Source organism: Amphiprion ocellaris, chromosome 17, assembly GCF_022539595.1.
Source record: "Amphiprion ocellaris isolate individual 3 ecotype Okinawa chromosome 17, ASM2253959v1, whole genome shotgun sequence".
NCBI classification, from domain to species: domain Eukaryota; kingdom Metazoa; phylum Chordata; class Actinopteri; family Pomacentridae; genus Amphiprion; species Amphiprion ocellaris.
The window spans coordinates 4,550,637-4,573,397 of NC_072782.1; the positions used below are offsets into that span (position 1 = coordinate 4,550,637).

The following is a 22,761-nucleotide window of genomic DNA, read 5'->3' on the forward strand; positions in this document are numbered from 1 at the left end:
ACCGAATGACAGCTGCCCTCGTGGCCATGTTTGTAGTTTTCGGTGACAGCTTGTCGCCTTGATCTGCCTCAGTTAAAGCTCCACTTCTCCAATCTCTCAATTACCATCCAGCAGAGAAACACAGAAAAGACATTAATCCTCCAATCCGTGTCTCACATGCACTCCGGGCCTATCGGAGTGTTTCCTTTCTAAACGCATTCTTTTAACCCAAATTGAATATATCATTCGTCCCTCGAGGCGCCAGAGAAGAAAGACTCTAATTCATACAGCCTCCCTCACGTCTCTCTCTAAGTAGTTAATGCTTCTGAGAGGCTCCTATCTCCTCTCATCTCTCTCCTCGCTGGTTTTTTCTCACTAACTTTGTGTCAAGCTCCTGTTTCTTTCTCCATCTCAGGCTGTGTTCATGTTTTAGCACAAGAGCTCCTAATAATTTCTGTCCAGACGGTTTGTTTTATACTCCAAACTTGTTAATGGTGCCTTCATATGGTTAGTATCACATGATGCATTAAATGAACTCAGCTTTCTCCTGTTTCTAAACTTTAAATACATACAGGCGAAGGAGTCATGTCATCCCAAATGAAAATTACACTGATGTATTTCATACTAGGGGCTGACTGTTCTGTTTTTGTTTTTTCTCATGTCCAAACTTGTTATAAGGCTGTATGAGATCGATGGACTGATTGAAAGTCATGTTCTTCTCACTGTGGAATCTGTAACATTGACCAAACATTTTTCAAGGCTTTTTCCTCTGGAGTCTTGCTCTGCTTACATAACCTTCTGCACTATTCCAGCAGAGTGGTAGAGAGGGGGTTATTTAAAATGACTGTGTCATTATATATGTATGTGTGCCAGTTTGTGTCTGCGCGGCTATACTGTGCTTTGCTTCTGTTTAGAGACCGAGTAGTTAATCAATACAAAAAAAGAATCTGCAGCAATTTTGGTAAGTGAATAGTCATTAAAGTGCTTTTTATACCAAAAAAACCTGCTTTCAAACTCACTGATAGAAAGATTTGTTGCTTTTCTCTGTTTTTTAAATCATATTAACCCCATGAATCAGGGTGTTACATTCACTACCGTTCAAAAGTTTGGGCTCACTTAGAAATGTCCTTATTTTTGAAAGAAAAGCATTTTTTCAATGAAGACAACAATAAATGAACAATGTGTAGACTGTATTTATGATTCATGTGGTAAATGACTATTGTAGCTGGAAACAGCTGATTTTTAATGGAATATCTCCATAGGGGTACAGAGGAACATTTCCAGCAACCATCACTCCTGTGTTCTAATGCTACATTGTGTTAGCTAATGGTGTTGAAAGGCTCATTGATGATTAGAAAACCCTTACGCAGTTATGTTGGCACATGAATAAAAGTGGGAGTTTTCATGGAAAACATGAAATGGTCTCGGTGACCTCAGACTTTTGAAGAATAGTGTCTATATATATAAAATCCTGCACCTCTATGGAAACAACAACCACAGCCAGAAGTAGAGATAACTCCAGAATGTCTTCAGTGCAATTTGGTAGAGTTTTAATGCCATAAATATTCCTTTAAAGAAAAGAAAGAGAAAAGCTAATTGTTTATGATTTTACTTTTTTATTTTAAATGAAAAAGCCTGTTATCAATATGTAAAACAATTCAAAGTGCCTACATGTGTTACCAACACTGGAAAAACATGCGACTCCACATCTTATAGATAATTTACTGCTCACATTTTTAATTTGTTTCCATTGTTTTCCTCTGTGTGCTCTGTGTAAACACAGCCTGCAGTTCAACCCAGTGAAGCTGAAAAGTCCCTGGATTTTTTTCACGTTACTGTTGAGCCACTCATAACTTTTTATTTTCAAGGAGGAATGCAATTTTAGTTTTTTAAGTTAAGTTTTATGACTCCGCTGCACTTCACAGGCATGTAGTTCAAGGACCATCTGAAAGTTGAAAATCTGACGTTTCTTTCTGTTTTTGCAGTTTCTCTCTTTGAAAAATTGTGTCACTGTGGCAGTTTTTTTGTAAAGATAACACGCTCTTCAAAGCATGGTTTTGGTGTTCAGAGGGTTACACTGAATATTCATGGAGTTTGGACGAACAAAACAAGACATTTGAAGAAGTTACCTTGCACTTGTGACTGTGAACCTTTTCTTCTTTATTCTAGACGATTAATTGATTTATGAAAAAAATTATTTTCAATCACGAGTCGAAGTAATTGTTATTTGCAGCCCAGCTTCTGTTCATACTGGCAGGCATCTATTTGCATGCATTGTATAGTGCGCTAAACAAACATGAGTCATATACGTGCACTTCTTTTGTTCCCCTATGTTGAGCACATTTCCGACGTTCGCTTGCATTTATGTGTAGGTGTTGACTGTATATTGGGTTATTATGAGTCGTGTCCTTTCAGGGGAGCTATAGACTGCATTCGTTTCCAGAGGGAAGCAGAAAACCAGCACGCACACACACACACACGCATGCTTACACGGGTCTACCCAGAGTTTCAAGTGTCTCAATGCTTGGTCCTGTTGCCACGGAGACTGGACCTGGGTAAATACCTGGGAGGATTGGGGGAGTGAGGAGGTGAGGGAGGAGGCTTGCTTCAGTTAAACATGCCTGTTCATCGTATCACAATGCAGCTGTAAAGAGACTGTAAAATAGCATGCAGTAGGCTATTAACATCACAACTGTAACTGGAATGGTGGAAATCCATCATTCTTAAGACCTGAGAAATAATCCGTTGAATGTTTTTAAGTTTTAGAAGATAGTATTTTCCTGATTGACACAACATGCAATGTATGGAGTCAAATAGCAAACTGGTTCCTAATGACTAAGTCCCTCAGGACACTGTGGTGGAGCTGAGCCTTTAACCTTCAAGAGGCAGCAGCATCCAGACAGCCAGAGAAATGGAGATAATTGAAATGACTGCCTGTGTAGACTCTTTCTCATCCCCCCCAATTATTCACTGTCCTCATTTTGTGAGAACGTGCACGCGTGTTCACATGAAAAGAGAAGGTCTGCTGCAGGTTTTTGTGTTCGCTCTGATATCCTGAGAGTGTGTGTTTGATAGGGTATTGTGCGTGTGGAATTGAGGGTGAGGCTCGTATGTTGTAAGCATGTGTGGAGGTTTTAGAGCTGTCATGGGAATGTGTGAGTGCCGGATTCAGGTAATTGATGCTGGGACGCCTGAAACTGGCAGACAGTCAGACTGGCCTGGTGCCAGTTTAAAGAGTGGGGAGGAGAGGAAGGGGGGAGGAGGAGGAGATTAGAGCAGCACTGATACGCGCCGCAGAAATTCCATGGCAACCGGATTGGGTGAGAAATGCATTGAGTGGATGTAAAAATGACAGCTAACCTTATGCAGTTGCACACTTTCTGTTCCCTTCCTTCCTGAACAGACTCAATAATAGTCTAGTAAGCGTGATATCTTCATAAGCACGGTGCTATTTTTCAATCTATTTCTTCTCCAGATGTCAAGAAGCAAATGATAAGACAGGTTGATGCACGTTAGATCCATGTGTGCATAAGAAAGCAACATCAGTGTGCCACTGTTTGCTAATCTGAACACAAAAAAACTAGCCCTTCATTAGGTATTCACCTGGGATGCTTCTGGTTATACTTCCTAAGTAGCGTAAATAAAAGCCTTTTCTGTATCCTGACAGGTTACCTAATCAGAAATGAAATTCTCTTCCTGTTGGCTGTGGTAACCCAGGCAACGGTTCCCCTGGAGACAGGCTTTGGCAGATCTCTATGGTCCGTTTAGCAAAGTCCTAACGCGTGTCCCCCTGAACAGCTCCGGCATAAAGCAGCAGTTTATTGCCCTAAGCAGCGATGATGCTGCGGCTTGTGTTTGACCAGAGATTAGGCAGACTGGAGCCTTTTGTGCTCGTTCTGCTGTTTGCGGATGATAAGCGCCGCTGCAGGCCGTAACGTCTGAGCCGGGCTGCCGAGGGACAGAGGACAGGGTGAAAGTAAACTGAGGGGTGGCTTTTTTGGTTTGTTTTCAGGTTGGATTTATGAAACATACCATACGTGATTATTTGCTGATTTTCTTAATGCCACAAAGCGATGAAGCGGTGCTTTTCTAAAGGAGGTGTAGGGAATTCAGAAATGCATTTTTTTTTAGCTTGTTAGCTGATTTTTGCAGTACACTCAGTTCCACTTTTCAAAGTTCTCAACTCTTGTCCCCTTGGTTCCAGTTTTGAATGATCCCACTTCAAAAAAATCATGATATGGCAATAAATGTGTCACCTTTAAGTTTATTTTAGTTAAAATGCAGATAACTGCTTGCATTAGCTGTAAGAAGCTAAGTGCAGTGTATTATAGAGTGTCAGAGGTGCAGTTGTTTGGCACGCAGCAAGTTGTGAATGTTTGATTTAGTTTCTTGGAGACACGCTCAGCAGCAACGGGGAGGTAATATTACCTGCATTACAGGACTCGGGGGATTTTAATGAAGATGATGTGCTAAAAGGTGAAAAGGAGCCAAGAACACGTGCTCACTGAGTGCTGACCTACTGTACCAAGTGTATAAAATCACTGCATGTAATTCCAAGCAGCATGGAGGGAAGAACATTTGAACCAAATCCTTACTCTGCTAAGTATTTTATAGCGTAGTGGAGAGGAAAAGTGGGACTCAGGTTGGCACATTGTGGGTTATTTACAGTAAACTGATGGAGCTCCCGCCTCAGAATTTAATCAATACTGATTTATGTGTTTATATATAGCTTCATTTTTGTAAAGTCAACCAGCTGTAAATGCAGATTGCAGCTGGATGTTGCTTCTTTGGTTTCTACTGTGGTAGCAGACATGGAACTGACCGATCAGAGCGTGCAGGACATGATGCAAAATGTACTTCCTAAAATTACCTGATTTGTAATTTGGTCTATCTTGTCATTCCTTGAATTTTTATGACAATTTTAGCATCAGCCCTTATAAAGAGACGTTCCCAAATCCCGTCGCCTCTCCAGTAGGGAGTTATTTCTGTTGGCGTCCTTGTGGAAATGACCTTCTTCACCATCTGATGTTTGTATTCTAGCAGTTTCATGCCAGTTGCATGATAGAAATGTCATCAACATGCCCACTCGTTTTTCTGTGAATTCTCTGGACAATGATCTATTCACACATGCACCCCTTCAGACTGGTTTGGACATTCACGTTCCTACATACAGCCCCTCCAGGAGTTGTCCAGAAAGCTTAAAAATTAGACAAAAAAGTTACAAAGCGACAAAAAAATGGACAAACAACATAAGAAAAAAAAAAACGCAAAACGACAAGAACGAGGCGCAAAGCAATGCAAAAAGCAAAGCAAAAAATGACAAAAATGAGACACAGAATGACAAAAGCGAGAAAAAAATGACAAAAATGAGACAAACAAGATGAAACAAAACAAAAAAGAGACTTAAAATTGGACAAAAAAGTTACAAAGCAACAAAAAATGGACAAATGACAAAAATGAGACAAAAAAATATACAAATGACAGAAACAAGATAAAAAAGGACAAAAGCGAGAAACAAAATGACAAAAAAGTAGACAAACAGCACAAGCGAGACAAAAAAAACACAAAATGACAAAACAAAACAACACAGAAAACTAAACATAAAATTACAAAAATAAGACAAAAAAACACAAGCGAGACAAAAAGGAAACACAAAACAACAATAACCAGAAACAAAACGACAAAAACATGAGACGAATGACAAAAGTCAGACAAAAAAAGACAGAAAAACAACAAAAACAAAAGTACATCTTACAAAAATGAGACAAAATGAACAATGAGTAATCTAGTATTTTACTTTATGATCAAAATTTGTCATGGTCTCGAAATTATTTTAAATTTTTAGTGTTAACAAATTTACAATTTTCAGTTAATGTTTTCTCTGTAACTTTTACACTTTACAAAGTTGTCCCACGGGCCGGACTGTACCCTCTGGCGGGCCGATTTTGGCCTGCGGTCCGCATGTTTGACACCCCTGATCTATACCATAATCTAATAGAAATAAGAGTCACAACCACAGCATGTCATGGAAGAAGCACCTCCCCTGGGAAACTATCAAAGCACTTTAAATACTTGGTCTGTTGTTTTACAGTGAAACCATCCGAATAGTTGTTCAAAAGCCGTCGTTACATCATGAAATTATTACAATGAATTGCCATTAGACCTCTGCTGAACATCTGCTGGTCAGACACATAATCTATCTTTATTTGTGGCCTGTCATAGATTATTGCTCATTCATTTTTGCTAACTGTCAACGTGGCATCTCAAATCAAATCCAAACGACGCTTTGGATCAGCGCTTGTCACTGATAACTTAAAAGTGTCATCATGCATCAGATGTGGGAACAGCACGGAGGAATCACTCATTATGTTTTACTTCTGTTTTGACATGATGAGCTTCTTTCGCAGTGAATGAAATGAAACATGGGAAGAAAACTGTTTTTTTCCTATGCCTTATGTCAATACGGGCTCAAACAAAGCAAATCAGCTGTGGAGATTAGTTATGCTGATGTACGGCTACAAGCTTTGGGCTGAGATCAATAGTGAATAGAGTGATGAGCTTTAGAAAATGCAATGCGAATATAATTAGAGACTGCTGCTTATAAAATGCCAAGTATAAAGGAGTAACTGACTCTCAGCTTGTCTGTCGTGTATCATACCACCTGATTTACTCCACAGCAGCATGATACTCACATTTTATTCCTCTGTCAAGATTGCAGAAGTGATAGTGAGCCTATACATGTCTTTGATGCTTTCATTATTTCATGAAGTGAGCGTATTTTTAAGGGGAGGCTGGAAGCGTTGCCTATAGCTGATAAGGTCCACTGTGCATTTTCTAGCCGGTGGTTTTATTGATTGAAGTAGTAATATTGTTTGGTAATTGGATTTCAGCTCTCCTGCTGCAGTCCTGCACACATGAAGACACAGTAACACAAAACCCAGGTGACCTGTGTCACCGCTCCTCCAATGCGTTAACCTCTAACCTCTAGCCTTTGCTCTGCTGAGAGCTTTAAATGCCAGCAGCTTCCAGCAGCAGACACAAGGACACAGACACCTGTCACTGAACAATTATATTTTGTAATATTCAGATGTCACTTATTAGTCTGTGGACTCCCATTTTCAAGCCTTGAGTTTGGAATTGGACAGTGAGCCAATGATGTATTTGAGATTTGATAGTGGCCTGTCAATCACCAAGTAGCCCCACCGTAAAGGATATCCTGCTTTATCATTTCTTTTACTTAAATGGGACCAAAAAGGGACAAAAATTAACTTTGTACTGTATTAAATAGGACTTTAAACGAGAAACTGAGACCGGAAAGTCAGTTAGAAAAAGCTTACAGAGGTGACAGATCAAGTGAGGAGTAGGAACATTTTCTCATAGACATCTATAATACCAGACTTATTTCTCCCTGCTGGCCATTACAAACAATGCAGATTTATGGCACCTTTGTATTGGCTTCAATCTTAAGGCCTGGAGACTACATTAATTTTTCATATACAAGCTATAATTCCACTGTATAATCTTGTGTTGTCTTATTATGAACCACAATGGCAGCATGACAGCTTTAATCAACAAAATGATTAACATTCCAGTCTACCTTAGCTGTACTTTGTATTTAGTCCTAATCAGCCAATGTCAGTATTCTGCCACACAAAAGTAAGATAAATGGTTGGCCTGCCAAATAGCATCACGTTAACAGCTAGTTACCACTATATGGCAATAATATAACAAAATGAGTGCTACCATTTAAAAGCAACATGCTCATGAAGGATTTGTAACAAACCTATGGTAGATTTGGAAGACATTTGTCAAAACATTTTTGAATTGTTTGAATTTAAAAGTAATCCAATAAGTGCCCTTTAAAGGGTTAAAGCAGCGACAAATGCAGGAGATTAGCCAGAAGTACTTCAAGTTTGCCAAGAATCTAATGTGCACATGAAAATATGACCTTGCAACAAATTTGTATTGTTAAAGACTAACTACAAGAAGCCTAATATTCCTGGAAGAGTAGACTCTCAGTCTGTAACCAGAAACTCACCCAACCTGCACCGTCAGACTTCTGTTTACCAAACTGAAATCCTCCTTGTTGCTCGACATTTTCCAGGTAATGATGAAGTCATTTATACTGTTAAGGAGTATCTGAAGGCTTAAGATGTGACCTTTCATTAAGGGATAGCGAACTTTAAACATTGATGCATTAAGTGCATTGACGTTAAAGGAAGAATATATTGAACAATAATGCAAGAACAATCTTTCTCCTTTGATGTTTGCTAGTGAGGCCAAGAACTTTCTGAAGTATCCTAAGAGTGATGAGACAAGATAACTGTTTCTGGCTCAGTTGCTGCCTCCGTTTAAATGGTTTAGCTCCATGTTTTGTAGCATTTCCGGTCTTCAAAGCTCATCCAGACTTCATCCTGTTGTCTGTGAGAGGAGCTGTTTTGATCTTCTATTGTGGCTACACAAGAGGATTTTCATTATCTAAATTATCACTCAATGAACTCAACCAGGCTAAATAGTTTAAATCAAATTTGGTCTTGTTAGATGCCAACAGTGACCCCAAGTTTAACGGTTATTCAAACACAAATAAAACACATTTCTGTCACGTAGACACATTAGAGCATTTAAAACCCACACACTGCTTCTGATGAGCCACAGAGTGTTTCGCAGATAGCCGTAGAGATTTAAGTGCCAGCTTCAGTGTGGATAAATTAATGAGGATACTCTCCGCCCACACAGAAACACATGCAATCGCGGCGGCGCTCGTGATGCATTAAAGAGCATGTCAGAGGGCTGGAGATTTACCGCCGCGGCGAGATCGCAGACTGGCTCCAGCAAAGAGCAACTCGGAAAAGGAAATGAGAGCAGAGCAGACGGACGCAAGAAAAAGCAAGAGATGCTGAGGAAAGATTAGTGGATGGAAGTGTTGAAGAAGGAGCTCCTCTTTTGTGTAATGAAGAAAAGAGCAAAGTGGAGCGGAGATAAAAATCTATTATTGTGATTACTTTCGTCAGATGCAGAGAAACGGACAGTGCACTATAATAAACCCCCCTTTGCACCTTTTTGCTGAGTTACCAACCTAAGGGCTCACATTTCCTAGTTTTCATCAACCATCTTTGACAGAAGAAACTGCTTTCTAATGAGCATATACCAGAGCGGAGCTGGTGATTTAGCACACTGTATTATTAATCAGAGTCTCTGTGTGATTTTGCAGCAATTTGAACACTTATTTCCCACATTAGACTTAGGGGGTCAAAGTAATGAGTCTCTTTCCTCGTGACTTGTAGCAGCTGACGGAGTGAGACACGACAGGCGCTTATGGAATCAAAGGTTTGTCTGGCAGGAGTGTGTTTTTGTCGAGCATCGCGTCCACAGAGAGAGGCGGAGAGCGCTCGACTCGAAACTCTGGCGTGATGAAAGGAAACGTCGGCAAGAAGGAGGCGAGAGAGAGAGGAATAAGAATACTGTAGATTTGTAGCGGCTTGTACAGAGGAGGATGTAAAACACACAGCGCCGAGGGAGGCTGACAAAACACACAAGATAAGCTACGACAGACTTTGTGACTGGCTTTGTGATTGGTTGTGTAATCATCTTTGTGTCCGTGCCTTTGTCTCCACTGTAATTATGTTTATTTCTGTGTTGGGGTCATTTCATGCAACCCGACTGCCGTTCAACTTGTCTCCATGTCTGTTTTCATCCCTTGTTCTTTTCATCAGAACACTTTGTGTCGCGTTGCTGATGTCTTTTTTCACATATCGTACACCCGAATTATGACAGTGATGCAGCAACTCCTGCCAGCAAATCCTTCCAAACTTTATAAGGACGAGCCTTGAATTCAAATATGTAAAGTAGTGAAATTGGTTAAGACAATGATTGCTCACTAATTCAAATGTTAATTTCCAACAGTTCTGCTTGATTAATCCTTTAAAAAGAAGGAAAGTTCCAAACATTTGTCAGTTTCAGCTTACAATGTTTGGATTGGTTGCTTTTCTCCACTTTGTCTTTGGACTGTTGGAAATGACATGAATTTTTTATGATGACTTGTCACTATTTTCTGAAATCTTAATACGCTAGATGTTTTTTTCATCTATTGTTGTCCACTCCAAACCTAATTTTAGTTGATTAAGACACGCACTGGCACCAGACATCCTTTCATTAAAGTTTAGGGAAGTTTGATCATAATCTATGGCCGCTTCCTTCATGACGACCTGCAATAAGACTAAGAATAATGAACTGTACCTGTAATAATGAAGTGTCTGTACAATGTAGGTAATTTTGACTTATTCAATGTAGTATTTCTTTTAACTTACAAGAGCCCCTTCAGACATAATGTAAGAGATGATATAACGATAATAAGTTATGTTTGACATGATTTCATTTCAAAAAGTTAAGTGCTACACACAAGACTTCCCCTACCTCTTGGATTCCTAAACTTTTCTGCTCCTGACACTCAAAATAAAACAGCAGCTGTGTCATAGAAGAGGTGGAAGCTTACAAATGTTGAAAAAAAAACACCTAATACTCAAAATACAATCATTTATTATCGGCAAGGAACAGAATACATGAGAAATTGGTGTCTTAGTGCATAACTGGAAGCAGTAACATATAGATTAAAAAGTAATCGGTCCATCTAATTTCCCTGTATAAGCTGTAGTACTTGAACATGAACTGATCTGTACAGTTGTGTAGTGGGACCTTCATGGACCTCCATGGATGCTCAACCAGATTGGGCTCTTGGTCTTGTTCCTTGAGCCGCTCTTGAGCAGTTTTACGGTCTTGTTTGGAGAGGATGCTTGTCAAAGCTGCATCACATGAATGCCAGAACCCAGCATTCCCCAGCAGAACATTGGACTGTAGCAAGCTAATTAATGTTATTCGATTCAACTATCTTGGTTTTGACTCCTGTGGTGCTGGTGTACAGTATGTAGGATCAGCAGATTCACAAGTTATTTTATCTTTTGTAGACATAATGACTGAAATAATATCTCTAAATGTTTAAATTTTTTAGTCTGATTTCTGGAAATCGTCTTGCAACCTCCCCTCAGTGTCCTGCAAACGACTTGGTGGATTCCAAAGCCCACTTGGGGATTCGCTGCCCTACTTCACTGTAAGGTTCATTTTCAGTGTGCGTACACTGGAGGCTTATGGTTTCTACATCACACTTGTGCAAGTTTCATGCTGGAAAACAATCGACTACCAAAAGAGTTGTGATTGTCAGGAAATCAAGATGTCTTTGTCAAATCTGCACATACACCAAAGTCAACCATTCAAGTCAACTAAGAATCAGCTGTCAATATATAATTGAGGGACTTTTGAAGTCCATGGGATATATCTGGCACACATTTATATTTGAACTTTAAAAAAACTAATGTTTTATATGTTCATTATGATCATGTCTTTACAAATTCCATAATTACTTATGATGGAAACAATCACTTATTAATAAAAAATGATTGGATATCACTAAAATGTCAACTAAATAACCATCCGAATTTAATAACAACCACCTTCTAATTAGTTAAACAATAATAAAATGAGCTTATTCAAAAATTATTTTGATTGTGTTGTTTTTATTAAGTTGAGATAATCATGACAGATATTTCTTTTTTGGCAATATATCAAATTTTATATGGAAAATACCAAATTGTATCTGTGTCCCAGAAATCACATTCAACTAAGTTCCCCATTATAAAAACACCTCTCCAGGAAGTGTGTTAATTCCAGATCACATGACCTGCTCCACATGATGTCATTTCCTCCTGAAGAAAAGACTGGCCAGACTCCAAGGCTTTCTGAGTTATTTAATATAAAGTAGTCAACAGGTTTACTACAATATCTTTAGAAATAACTTTCAATTTCAATTTTACTCAATTGTATATATAATATTTAGAAGAATCTTTGTGTAAAAATGCCATGTGGTGTTTGGTTATAGGTGGTCATGTTGATTTTAGGCCTGAAAACAGCAAAAATATCAACTATGATACCTGTCAACTATGTTACAAAAAGTCTCGCAATTATATATTGGCCCATAGTCAAACTGCATTTTTGAGTGGAGAAGGTCTTTAAGTTGCTCGTAGCTGTGAAACAAACCACTTTAAATGATGTAATTAATGTCAACATTCCCTCTGTATTAAAGGGAAATCTGCTTACTGTCTGTTTTTGTACTTAAGTTGTTATTTTGGCTAAGAAATGTATGACACAGCCACAGGCGGTGCTGCAGGTGAAATAACTCATGAGTGATGTAAATCTGGCTCTCATATCTGACAGAATTTTTCTATGGAAACATACAGACATTTCAGAATGAGAAATAAAAAGCCTATAGCACCACTACATGCAAACATGAACACAAATATTCTCGTTCCTCTGCTCATCCTTTCATCCAGTGGTGTCGTTTCAGGCTATTTCCTCTGTGGAATTTGTCTTTCATTCCTCCATACGGAGACAAAGGGATGATTATATCACTGCAGGGGGCGCTGTTAGTTTTTAAAGGAACAGCGTTTCCAATTTGGCATTCGCTTCAGCTTTTTAACTGACACCGGCTGCTGCTTCTGCTGCTGCTGCTTCTGCTGCTGCTGCTGTTTGGTCGTTTCCACAGAGATTATCGATGCCGAGGCGAAGAGATTACCTCCAGCAAACAAATTGGTTTATTATGATTTCTCAACTGGAGTATGTTAATGAGTGGGGAAACAAGGAAATCACCAGAAGACAGACATCAGGCGGCTGTCACTGTTGGTTCAGTTGGTGAAATAGTATTCATAAGAAACTGACTGAAAGAAAGATGAGGAAAGTCATAGAATGCATGTGTGGTCCCTGTAGTTCTCTCAGAGGAGCCACTGATATACAAAAATAAATACATAAAATAAAAACAAGCTTCCAGGGACACATTGACTCTGCGGAGATGGATCTGTGTAGCCAAATACACACTGTGGTTCTTACGTGGAAATCAAGGCAGTCGTGTGTTTTACGACAGTTCTGTGAAGAATACCTCAAGGATTCATCTCTTTCTTCTGAGAGTCTTTTTTGCTTCTCCGCTCACATTGAATGCTTTCCATGAAGAATGCAAAATGCCCACTCTAGAGCAGCGTCTCCCGAGTCGCTGAAAGAAGCCACACATCCACATTTCTGTGTCTAAATTGCAGATATTCAGGAGTTTAAGAATAGAGCTATGTGCAATTTACGACACTACTTCTGCCCTCTAATGACAAGATACTGACATTTATCAAATTAACTGCTGTCAAGTGGCTGTACAAGTCGCGGGAGGATTACGGAAGGAAACGCTGCGCTCAAGTTCATTTGACGGCATGTCTGTCCCCTCCGGCGGTGCTGTAGCCGAGGCTTCACTTTAATTTCCACAGCTTTCCACTTTCACTCGTCTACCAGCCCCCTCTCTTCTGTGCTAAATTGTCTCTAAATTGGATATTTAGGGGATGGAGGAGCTCAGGGGAAGGGGTGCCCTCTCGGTTTCCTTTTCCTCACCACTGTACTCCATTCTGCTAGACTGCATTTATATATATTTAGCAGAAATGAGAATTGCAGCATTATTCAGCAGACCGAGATGCGCTTTATTTATCTCCAGCATCCAGAGTCGGGCTCTTCAATAAGCTTAGCACCTCCCAAATCCACTGTGGCCTGCTGGTGCACTGTATATGAATCAGATTTGGTGTGGGGCATTAAAACACATATTGTAGCCTAACATTAGCATCCTATAGGGCTGGGTGGGGCTTTAGGGTAGGTGTGTGAGTGTATTTGTGTGTTTGAGCTAGAGGTGGGGTTATATTGGCAGTGTTAGGATGACAGGCCTCTTCCCCAGGTCCAATAAAGGCGTCAGGAAGCCGGGGCAGATTTATGACTGCCATGCTGAGTGGAGCGCCTGATGGGGGATGGAAGGGCGGCTCACTATCCAGGATATCTTATGCCTCCTTTGAGAGTCACTCCCCTTCTCTCTTTAATTTCATGCCTCTCAGTCTGTTGCATTGATCTGTCCTCTCTCTTGATTGTTATTTTTCTTTCTTTTTGTACTCATTTTAAAAATTATTTCCATCTTAACAGTCTTTTTTCCCCCTGCTTCCACCCCTCCTCTTACTCCTCCACCACGCAGCAGCGCAGAGCTTTAGGCAACAATTGCTTCCTTTGTCTGACGGCCACAGCTCTCTTTATCTGGCATAAACTCAGACGAGCCTTTTAATTCCTTGTGTGTGTGAGAATGAGCGAGGCAAATAGATGGTTAGCTCGCTTTTGCGCTGTAACAGTATGTCAGGATGTTGTATACATCATGCTGTCAACTATATGGCACAGAGAATGAAAGCTGAGCAGCACCGAACAATAGAATAAAAGAGGAATGAATGGAGAGTAGCACAAGACAAAGAAGAGGGAAGAAGGGGGAAAAAACTACAAGTGGCTTCTCAGAATCACTTCTTTTGACAATAAGTCATGGATTGTATGTAGTATTGCTAAAAACAGAAACCAAAACTGCTAATAAGGTTCATCTGAAAGACTTGCTGTACTGAGAATCATTCAATTTGTCAATACTATTGCAGATAGAACATGAGAGGTTTAGTGCACTTAACTGTATAAGAAATAGTCTAGATAATATACAATATTATTAGAACAATTTGCGAAATAACACAGGCATTTGATGCTAAATTTCTGTACCTGTTCAGTACCTGAGTTTCTCACAAAAACACATGCATGATCCAGGCTCCAAAAGTGTCTTCCATCATAAACAGCACACATCAGCTGTAATCATTTAACAGGTAGCTTAACCAGCTTTCATATACAGGGTTCTATTATATAAGAATCTCCCCTTGACAGATCAGCGTCACACGACACACTGGTACCCTGATACCCCTGCCCTGCCTGGGATATTGTTTTGGAAAAACCAACATGTTGCCATGGCAGCGGAGCCCCGGCTATTCCCAGTGTGATTGTAGTTTTCCACCTGCAGCAGGAAAAAGACCTGTTCCCCTCCCAAACACTGTTTCCATGCAGACATTTTAGTGGAATGCATGTGCATGTGTGCGTGTTTCATTTCTGTGGTTTGAAGCAGAGTTTGGTTGTTTGCTTTTGCCAATAGCTCCAGGAGGAAATCAATGGGTTGAATGTTTTTCTGAGAATAATATGAAGGGATACTTTGTGTCTGTGTGTTTATATATATATGAATGTATATGTGTTTGTCTGCGGGCAGAGGTGCTTTCTGTCATATTTTTAGTTTATTCTTTACCTCTGGGGGAGTTGTTTGGGATACAAGAAAGGAGTGGAAGGCGAGGCTGCTCAGAGGTCATGGATGAAGAGGCCAGCTGTGGTGGGCCACAAAAAAATGGAAATACAAGCGATCAGTTCACTAAAAGGAGAGAAAGATGAAAGCAGAGGCAGATAAGAGGAAAAAAACAAAGCGTGCAAAAGGCAGGCAGAGAGAAAGTGACTCAAGGCGGCGTTAGAAGCAGCGTCTGGGCCGAGATGAGGTCAGACATGGACAGACTGAAACCTTGTGTTAGACGACCACAGGCTATAGTGACCCATTAACTGACTTGTAAAACTCCATCCCTCCCCCACTGGAAACTGCAGGTCATGCACATACTCTGCATGTGCGGAAATCCGTTCTAGGTAATAATATGCTAAGATTGTTTGAAGACATTCCTCAAAAGACGCCGTTTACTCTTTATTTCATCCACTTTCACATCATTATTATTCATGATTGTGGTTTTAGGTGCTTCCCTTTTAACCAGGAGGTGGTAACCGGCTAAGATATTTGTTTGGATGCTCAATATGTTTGGCCTCGGGGCTGTGTGTGGCTGCTAAAGGCATTTAACACACACTAAATCATGCACACACACACAGTGTTTGTAGGAAAAGCATTTTTCCAAAGCAAGGCATGATTTAAAAAGAAATCTTACAGTTATCCTAGTGTTGTTAAGAAACAGCTGGAGGAATGATTTCTTTTAAACGTCAGCTTGAGATGTTATGCTTCCTAACATGAATACACAGAGGCGGGGTTGAAAAATACAAAAAGAAAAATAAGCCAGGATGGTACTTACATATTTCCCTCTTGGTGTTTTTCATATCCACACCCTGTATTTTCAGACAAGCAGTGAATCAGCTGCTAAAATGTGCTGCGTCCGTTGTCCTTTAAGCTATATGAACTCAGGAAATGCAGTAAAGATCGAAGGAGATGCAAGAAGGTGTTGAAATCACTAGAACATATTCAGCAGGAGTTGATGGAAGTTCTGAAATGCAGACAAAAAACAACACATGTGCTAGTGTTGCAGCCACGCAGCTCATGCTTTAGGACTAAAAATGAATGAAAACGAGTGTTACGCTGCTAAGTTTGGTCTGCTGAAAGCTTTGACATTGTGGGAAGAGACTTAGTGCCAAACGCACACATAGAGCCTCTGTGTTGTTGTTGTGCACCTGGCAGGACGCCACCGGTCGAGGCAGGCGTAGTGGGCAGCTCCCACCCACGAGCAGCAGTGAGTACGCCGAGCAACCGGTGGGTGGGCTGAAGGTCAGACGGGACACACTGGCATTGTTCTTTTCTATCACTTTGTCTCCTTTCCCCCCTCTCACTCCGTCGCCCGTGACTTTAACACCACATGTCTGTGTTTTCACAAAATGCAACGAAACGGAGACTAAAGCTGCCATAAAGGCACCAGAAAGTCTAATCAGATGTTGGCTGAATGTGTTTTAAAGCAACACAGCGCTCGTAATTGATGTCAAGTGAGAAGCAGTGTGTGTGTTTGTGTCTCGGAATGGTGCTGTAGCATGTTAATAGTCTGAGTCAGCACAGAGGAGGCCTGGCCAGCTCTCTGAGAAGCACGGCTCTGTTGAATGTAAGAGTGGGAGGAGATGAGCAAAAGGTCCTCTGTGACATTCAGCGATGCATTATGTCTTCCCCTCAGCTGTTACACACCACGTTCCCCGAACCGCTGACTGTATCGTCTCGTCCTGGAAAGACGGTTTTAACTCTCTGAAACATGTTTAGTAGAAGCCACGGCTTCAATGAAACGCATCACCTCACTGAGTGTGACGCTGTACACGAAGTCATTCTCACTCAGATTGTTTGCATGCCACTCAGTGACCTTTGTTTCTTGTACTTTCTGTCGCTCCCACCTCTCTTTGTAAAGGGCAACGCTCATGATCATAGGCAAAAGCACTTGGCGCTGGCAGAGCTGTTACTTTCCCACAGAGAGAGCGACAGCGCCCACCGTAGAAACGGGTCAGAGGGAGGTTGCTGAAAATTTCCCTCGAGATGCTGCACGCAGTGTTGAAATAATGTGAACCTTGAACCAGTTTCTGGCCGGCCTTTTCAAGTGAGCTTTCTGTTTTTGTGTGAATGCATGAACAAAGATGCAGGGGAAATTGTTTTTTGTGTGCCCCAGTTTCCAGAACTGCTTTAATTAGTGTTGGAAATTAACTCTGCAAGACTTGGCAATCTTCTGAGAGCATGAAGCCAATCAGGAAATGTAGTACATGATCCTGCTCAGTGTGCAGGAGGTTTGACTCTGCCTACCTGTGTCTGAACAGAGTGCCGAGCAGAAAGCTTCACAGTAAGCATGAATTTGGTGATGTAGAGATCAAAAGATGTCTTGGTGTTCCCTTATTGCTGATGTATTTGATGCAAAATGGGGTGTTGCAGCACAGAAATGCCAAACTGGTCTGCTGCAAACTGGTCTGGTGAAACAGAAACCTCTAAGTTGAAAGAAAAAGATGCAAACCTGAGTCTTGATTTTCTTCTTTGCAGATGGCCACTACACTGGGACCCCTCCGACATACGGTTACGATGCAGACCGAGCGGAGGAGCAGCGAAGGCATCACGACATCCTGCCGTATATCGACGACTCGCCATCATCTTCTCCCCACCTCAGCTCCAAGAGCCGTAGCAGCCGGGACACCCTGTCCTCTGGATCACTGGAGTCATCCAAGTCGGTCAGTGTGCCACTTCACTATGTCCTGTTGTTGTTTATCCATCCATACATCCATATATCCATCCATACATCCATCCATACATCCATCTTTAACACTTTCAACACTGGTTCAGACGTTATGCTATGTTTGTATTTTGTAGATATTTAGTAAAATATATCAGTTCTTTTGGAACATTTTACACTCAAATACTTGTATTATTTGTTAAAATAAACACAGATAAAACTGTTCAGACAAAAATATCTCAACGGCTGCCGAATGGATTGTCAAAAATCAGGTTTTTAAATTCAGTTTCCACCAAAACAAGGCTGTTTGAAGTTTGACAAAAAAAAAAAGGTGTTGAACCCTCTGAACACCAAAACCTCCCGTAAGTTTTAAAGGTGTATTTCATTGGAAAATATCACCAAAATGATGCCATCTACCCGTCAGAAACTGTAAGAAGAGAAATAATCTCCAGCTTCCCGATTGTCCTTGAACTGATCGTACGTTTCCTCGAGGAAAATTTACCAAATCTCAGTTTAAAATTAGAATAATTCATCAGTGGTGTTTCTCATTCACTGAATTCCATCCATCCATCCATCCATCCATCCATCCATCCATCCATCCATCCATCCATCCATCCATGGTTGACAGAAGGATGAAGCTTTTTTTGTGTTTGATCAATCGATCCATCCATCAATTCATTAGTTATCCCCGTTTGATCCTGTTGTGGGTTTCACTGGATGGAGCCTCTATTGTTGATCTTTTTGTTCATTGCATCTTCCACCTTTTCTCAAGTTTTCTTCCTTTTCTAGTCTTGCGTTGCATTGCATTCTGCCATAGAGGAAGAAATAAACACAGAAAATTAAAGACAGACTTATTTTTATCCCTTTAAATCAGTCACAGTCATCTTGGGCAATGTTAAGCCAAGGATGCAGCAACGTTGTTTCCTCAAAATAGTCACATTACAGTGACTAATTCACCTCAAGAACCATGCAGGCCTGCCTCATTGCAAGGTCCAAATATTCTGCAAAAGTTTAAATTTTAAAATGTCCATTTCTGCTTTAAGGTTGTTGTGCCATTGCAAGACCTTTGACCTGATTGCAGACCATGATTTGGGCTAATCTAGTCTTACAGCAGGCCTGCTCTGTCAAATAGCCATCAATTGAGAAATCACATCTGCTGTTTGAGAGGATTGATAAAGGACAATATCTCCTGCCTCATATCCCCAGAAGCAGTCATCCAGTAAAGAAACCCATCCACCTTATAGAGTCTGGCTTCTTCTCATCCCGGGTATTAGACAGAATTACCCATCACCTCCTTCACCACATCACTGCCTTCATCCTCTTACCCTCCCTTCCTTTGCTGTCTGTTGTCTGCGGAGAGAAAAGCAGTGATCTGTGACGTCTGCTCTTCAAAGGTTATCACGGAGAGGATACATACATGCACACAAACACACAACCCCAGAGTCAGCAAAGATACAACTGAGCACAGATACTACAGCCTCAGTTTATTTGAGTCTGTTTCTCATTTATTATTCACTCCATGGTTTCTACTGTATGTCATACGATTCTTTGACAGGTTATTGTTTGCTCCGGAGCCTTTGTATGTACCACATGAACATGTTGTAGCCATAGGTTCAATTAGGATAGAGGGGCATCATGGGAGAATATAATAGGCTAATGCTGCCTCTATCCACTGTGCCCTTGGAGGAAGTAATTGCATCAGCGGCCATGAGGCTGTATCAGTTACTCTGCCTCCTCAGTCTTTGCTCACTAGTGACTGAGTGTCTGTCAGTGTGATTGATGGCTGGAATCTGCCAATAAGTAATGTGTCCCACGACTGCAACCAGCCTTTGACCTGTGAGCTTTAACTCTCACTGATTTTAATTTATACACACAAACCTCCTACGAGTGCATCTTTTCTTTCCTCCCACAGACAAAAAATACATTTGTTGCAGAAAAGATTGCAGGGGCTTTGTTGGGCAAATGTTCATGCTTACAGGCACAATCCCTGAACAAACCCTAATGCTGCTTGGCTGAGGCTGGCAGAGGCGTCGTGTGATGGTCAGTTAAATATATTATGCAGCACTGCAACAATTATCCATCAACAAACTCCCCACGCGGCCAGACAGGCTTTCAATAACTGCCATCAAAATGGAGTTACCAGCGTCCTTGTCTTGCCCTTGTCCCAGCCCTCCTCAAACATCATCCCAGTCTGCTCCTCTAATTGATGAGTCAGAGCCCAGTCAAGCTCTGATTGGCTCAGTGGGAGCTGATGGTTTTATGATGTCACTGTGATGAGTCATCACCATACTGCTGATTTAATTTTTGTCAGTGACTCTTGCTCTCTCATAATCTGGCTCTTTCTTGCACTGGAGGAGGAGGAGGAGGAGAAGGAGTCATTGATTGGAAATCAACTGCAAATGTATGATGTTATTCTTCTTATGATATTCTAGTGTATTAAAAATGCAGTTAGAAATCATTGCATCAAAAATCTCTCCACTTTTTTCTGGCTGAGAATCAAATATATTATTTTTTCAGTAACTAATATGGCACTTTAATTTTTTGATGACAGACTCAGTTCTGCTTAGCATGGATGATGCAGCATTTCTGGAGAGATGTTCTGCTTTTCTTCAGAGACAGTTACTTTTTTAGCTGCTCTTTGCCTGAAGGGTTGCGTTGGTTTGCCTTTATCTTTAAAATACCCCAGAGCTGTTCTGTTCTGATTCAGGTCAGGAACATACTTGACCAAGTCATACTTTTCACTTTGTTCTCCTGTAGAAACTCTGGTGTGATTCTGGCAGTTGACTTTGGATCGTTATCATGATGGAGTATTCCTCTTCTGCCAAGATTCTGCTGAGAGTCATCTTCTCACCCAATAATTTGCAGCATTTTGGTATATCCACAGTTATTCGTGTTGCCATCTGTAAATGTCATCTCTCCAACAACTTTTACCTTCATGTAGCCCCATATTATGACAATTTTACCTCCGGCTTCACTGTTAGGACTGTGCACTCACTGTGTTAGTCTTGACCAGGTTCACACCAAACATGCTGGAGCCCATCGGAACCAAAAAAAAAACCAAACCTTGATCTCATTTGACCAAATATTATGCAAAAAGAGAGGTACACTGCCTAATTCACAACTCTATATTTAGCACACAGGCCAACGTTTCCCCACTGCTTTGTCTTTATGTCAAAACTGACAAAGGAAAAGTGACAAACGAGAAAACGTGGCATATCAGTCAGTTCTTTTATATCAAAGGGGGAACATTATGTCAGACACAAATCAAGCCTCTTTTAAAGCTGCGAGGATAAAAGGTGCAGGAGTCCAGCTGTATCTGTTAAGCCAGAAAACTTCAGTAATGCAGCATTGCCAAAGGGCTCCACTGTTAAAAGGAGCCAGTGTGCTTTTCTGTAATGCAGTGAGTTTATAATGGCACCACCTGAAGGAGAAGGAAGGATTTTTTGAATACTCCAGAACTTCAGTGATGCTGCTGAGTCACATGTACATAATGTCGGGCAATAGCAGTGGTGGTGTCAGTGATTACAGTTGTATTCACTTTTGTTGCTTTGAGTTTCTATTTTGGGGTCTGAGTTTTCAATATATTGTTTCTGAAGTATTTGGTTTTTACTATTCAGAAGAGGATTCTACTGTTCAACGAGGAAATACTACAGTTACTAAGAGGTGATACAGTTTTGAACATTTGACATTTAGGTGATATTGCACTGGGGCTTACTCACTTTTTTCATACTGTATATAATGTACTGTATATATAATGTCCTCGTGTACACTATGACACCTCGTAAATCAGTCAAGGAACACCATTCACTCACTGCCAGAAATGGAGCTCACTCCATTTACTTCACGCCAAGTAAAGAAGAATTCTCTTTTTTTTTTAAACGTTTATTCAGCTTTTCATGACTTTATTATATAGTTGTCAGTAGAGAGATGACAGGAAGCGATGGAGAGAGATACCAGAGAAACTGGGGATGTTGCGGTTAATGGTTTGTGCCTTAAACCCCAACGAGCCACCAAGGCATCCCCGGAATTCATTTTAGTTCATAAACCTCAGTATATTAAAACAGCTACATCCTCAACACTCTTTCTCCCTGCACCTTAAGGTCACAGCCTGATGAGTGAGGTAATTTCTTTTCCTGCTCAGTCAGCACTAAACCCCTAAATGACCAGCATCTGGAATTACATCTCCACTGATGGACTGCGTCGCGTCTTTAATGAATCTTCACTGCTCGCTCCTCGCAATCAAAGTCACGGCATGAAACCTCGCAGACACCGGCTCTGTCAACGTGTCCCACATCTGACGGAAATGCAGTTTAAATAAGCAGAAGTAATGCTGCATTTTAGAAACTACCCGTCCTTCTCCGGCAGCTCAGCATAATTCTGAGACAGCTCCATTTCATAGCAGACGTGGCGATAGGAAGCAATTACATTAGGCATTTCAGAAAGTGAGGGATGGCAGAACAGAAAGCTAAACCGATCAGAATATGAAAAATGAAAATTGAAAAGGGTTAGTAAAGTGTGGAATGGAGCGTGCGTTGCCATTTACTTCTCTTCTCTCCAACCTGGTTCTAAGGGGTTATATGAGCTGACAGTCTCCTGCACGCTATGGGGAAGAGAGAGATGGGGAATAACGTTATTACTGTCGCTGTTGTCCAGTCTCAGCCCCCTGAGCTGCAGCTGCTTGTCAAACACACACTTTTATTGTGCTGATTCTTGCGTTTCTCTACGGGAACATTATTTGTCCGTAAACAAATCAGGAGCAAATCAGAATTCCTAAATGTTGTTAGGTAGGGTTCCCGCTAAGAGATGCACGAGTTAAAAGTATACTGGTCATGAATACACAGACACACAAACCTACATCTAC

The 22,761-nt window shown here is 40.9% G+C and overlaps 1 protein-coding gene across 1 annotated transcript in view; it reads left to right on the forward strand.

Moving 5' to 3' along the window:
- bcr (BCR activator of RhoGEF and GTPase) overlaps positions 1 to 22,761 on the forward strand; it is a 100,942-nt gene that overhangs the window by 37,833 nt on the left and 40,348 nt on the right. The window contains exon 2 of the mRNA XM_023278256.3: positions 17,714 to 17,898. Coding sequence (XP_023134024.1) covers positions 17,714 to 17,898 — 185 coding nt within the window. The remainder of the gene's footprint in view (positions 1 to 17,713; positions 17,899 to 22,761) is intronic.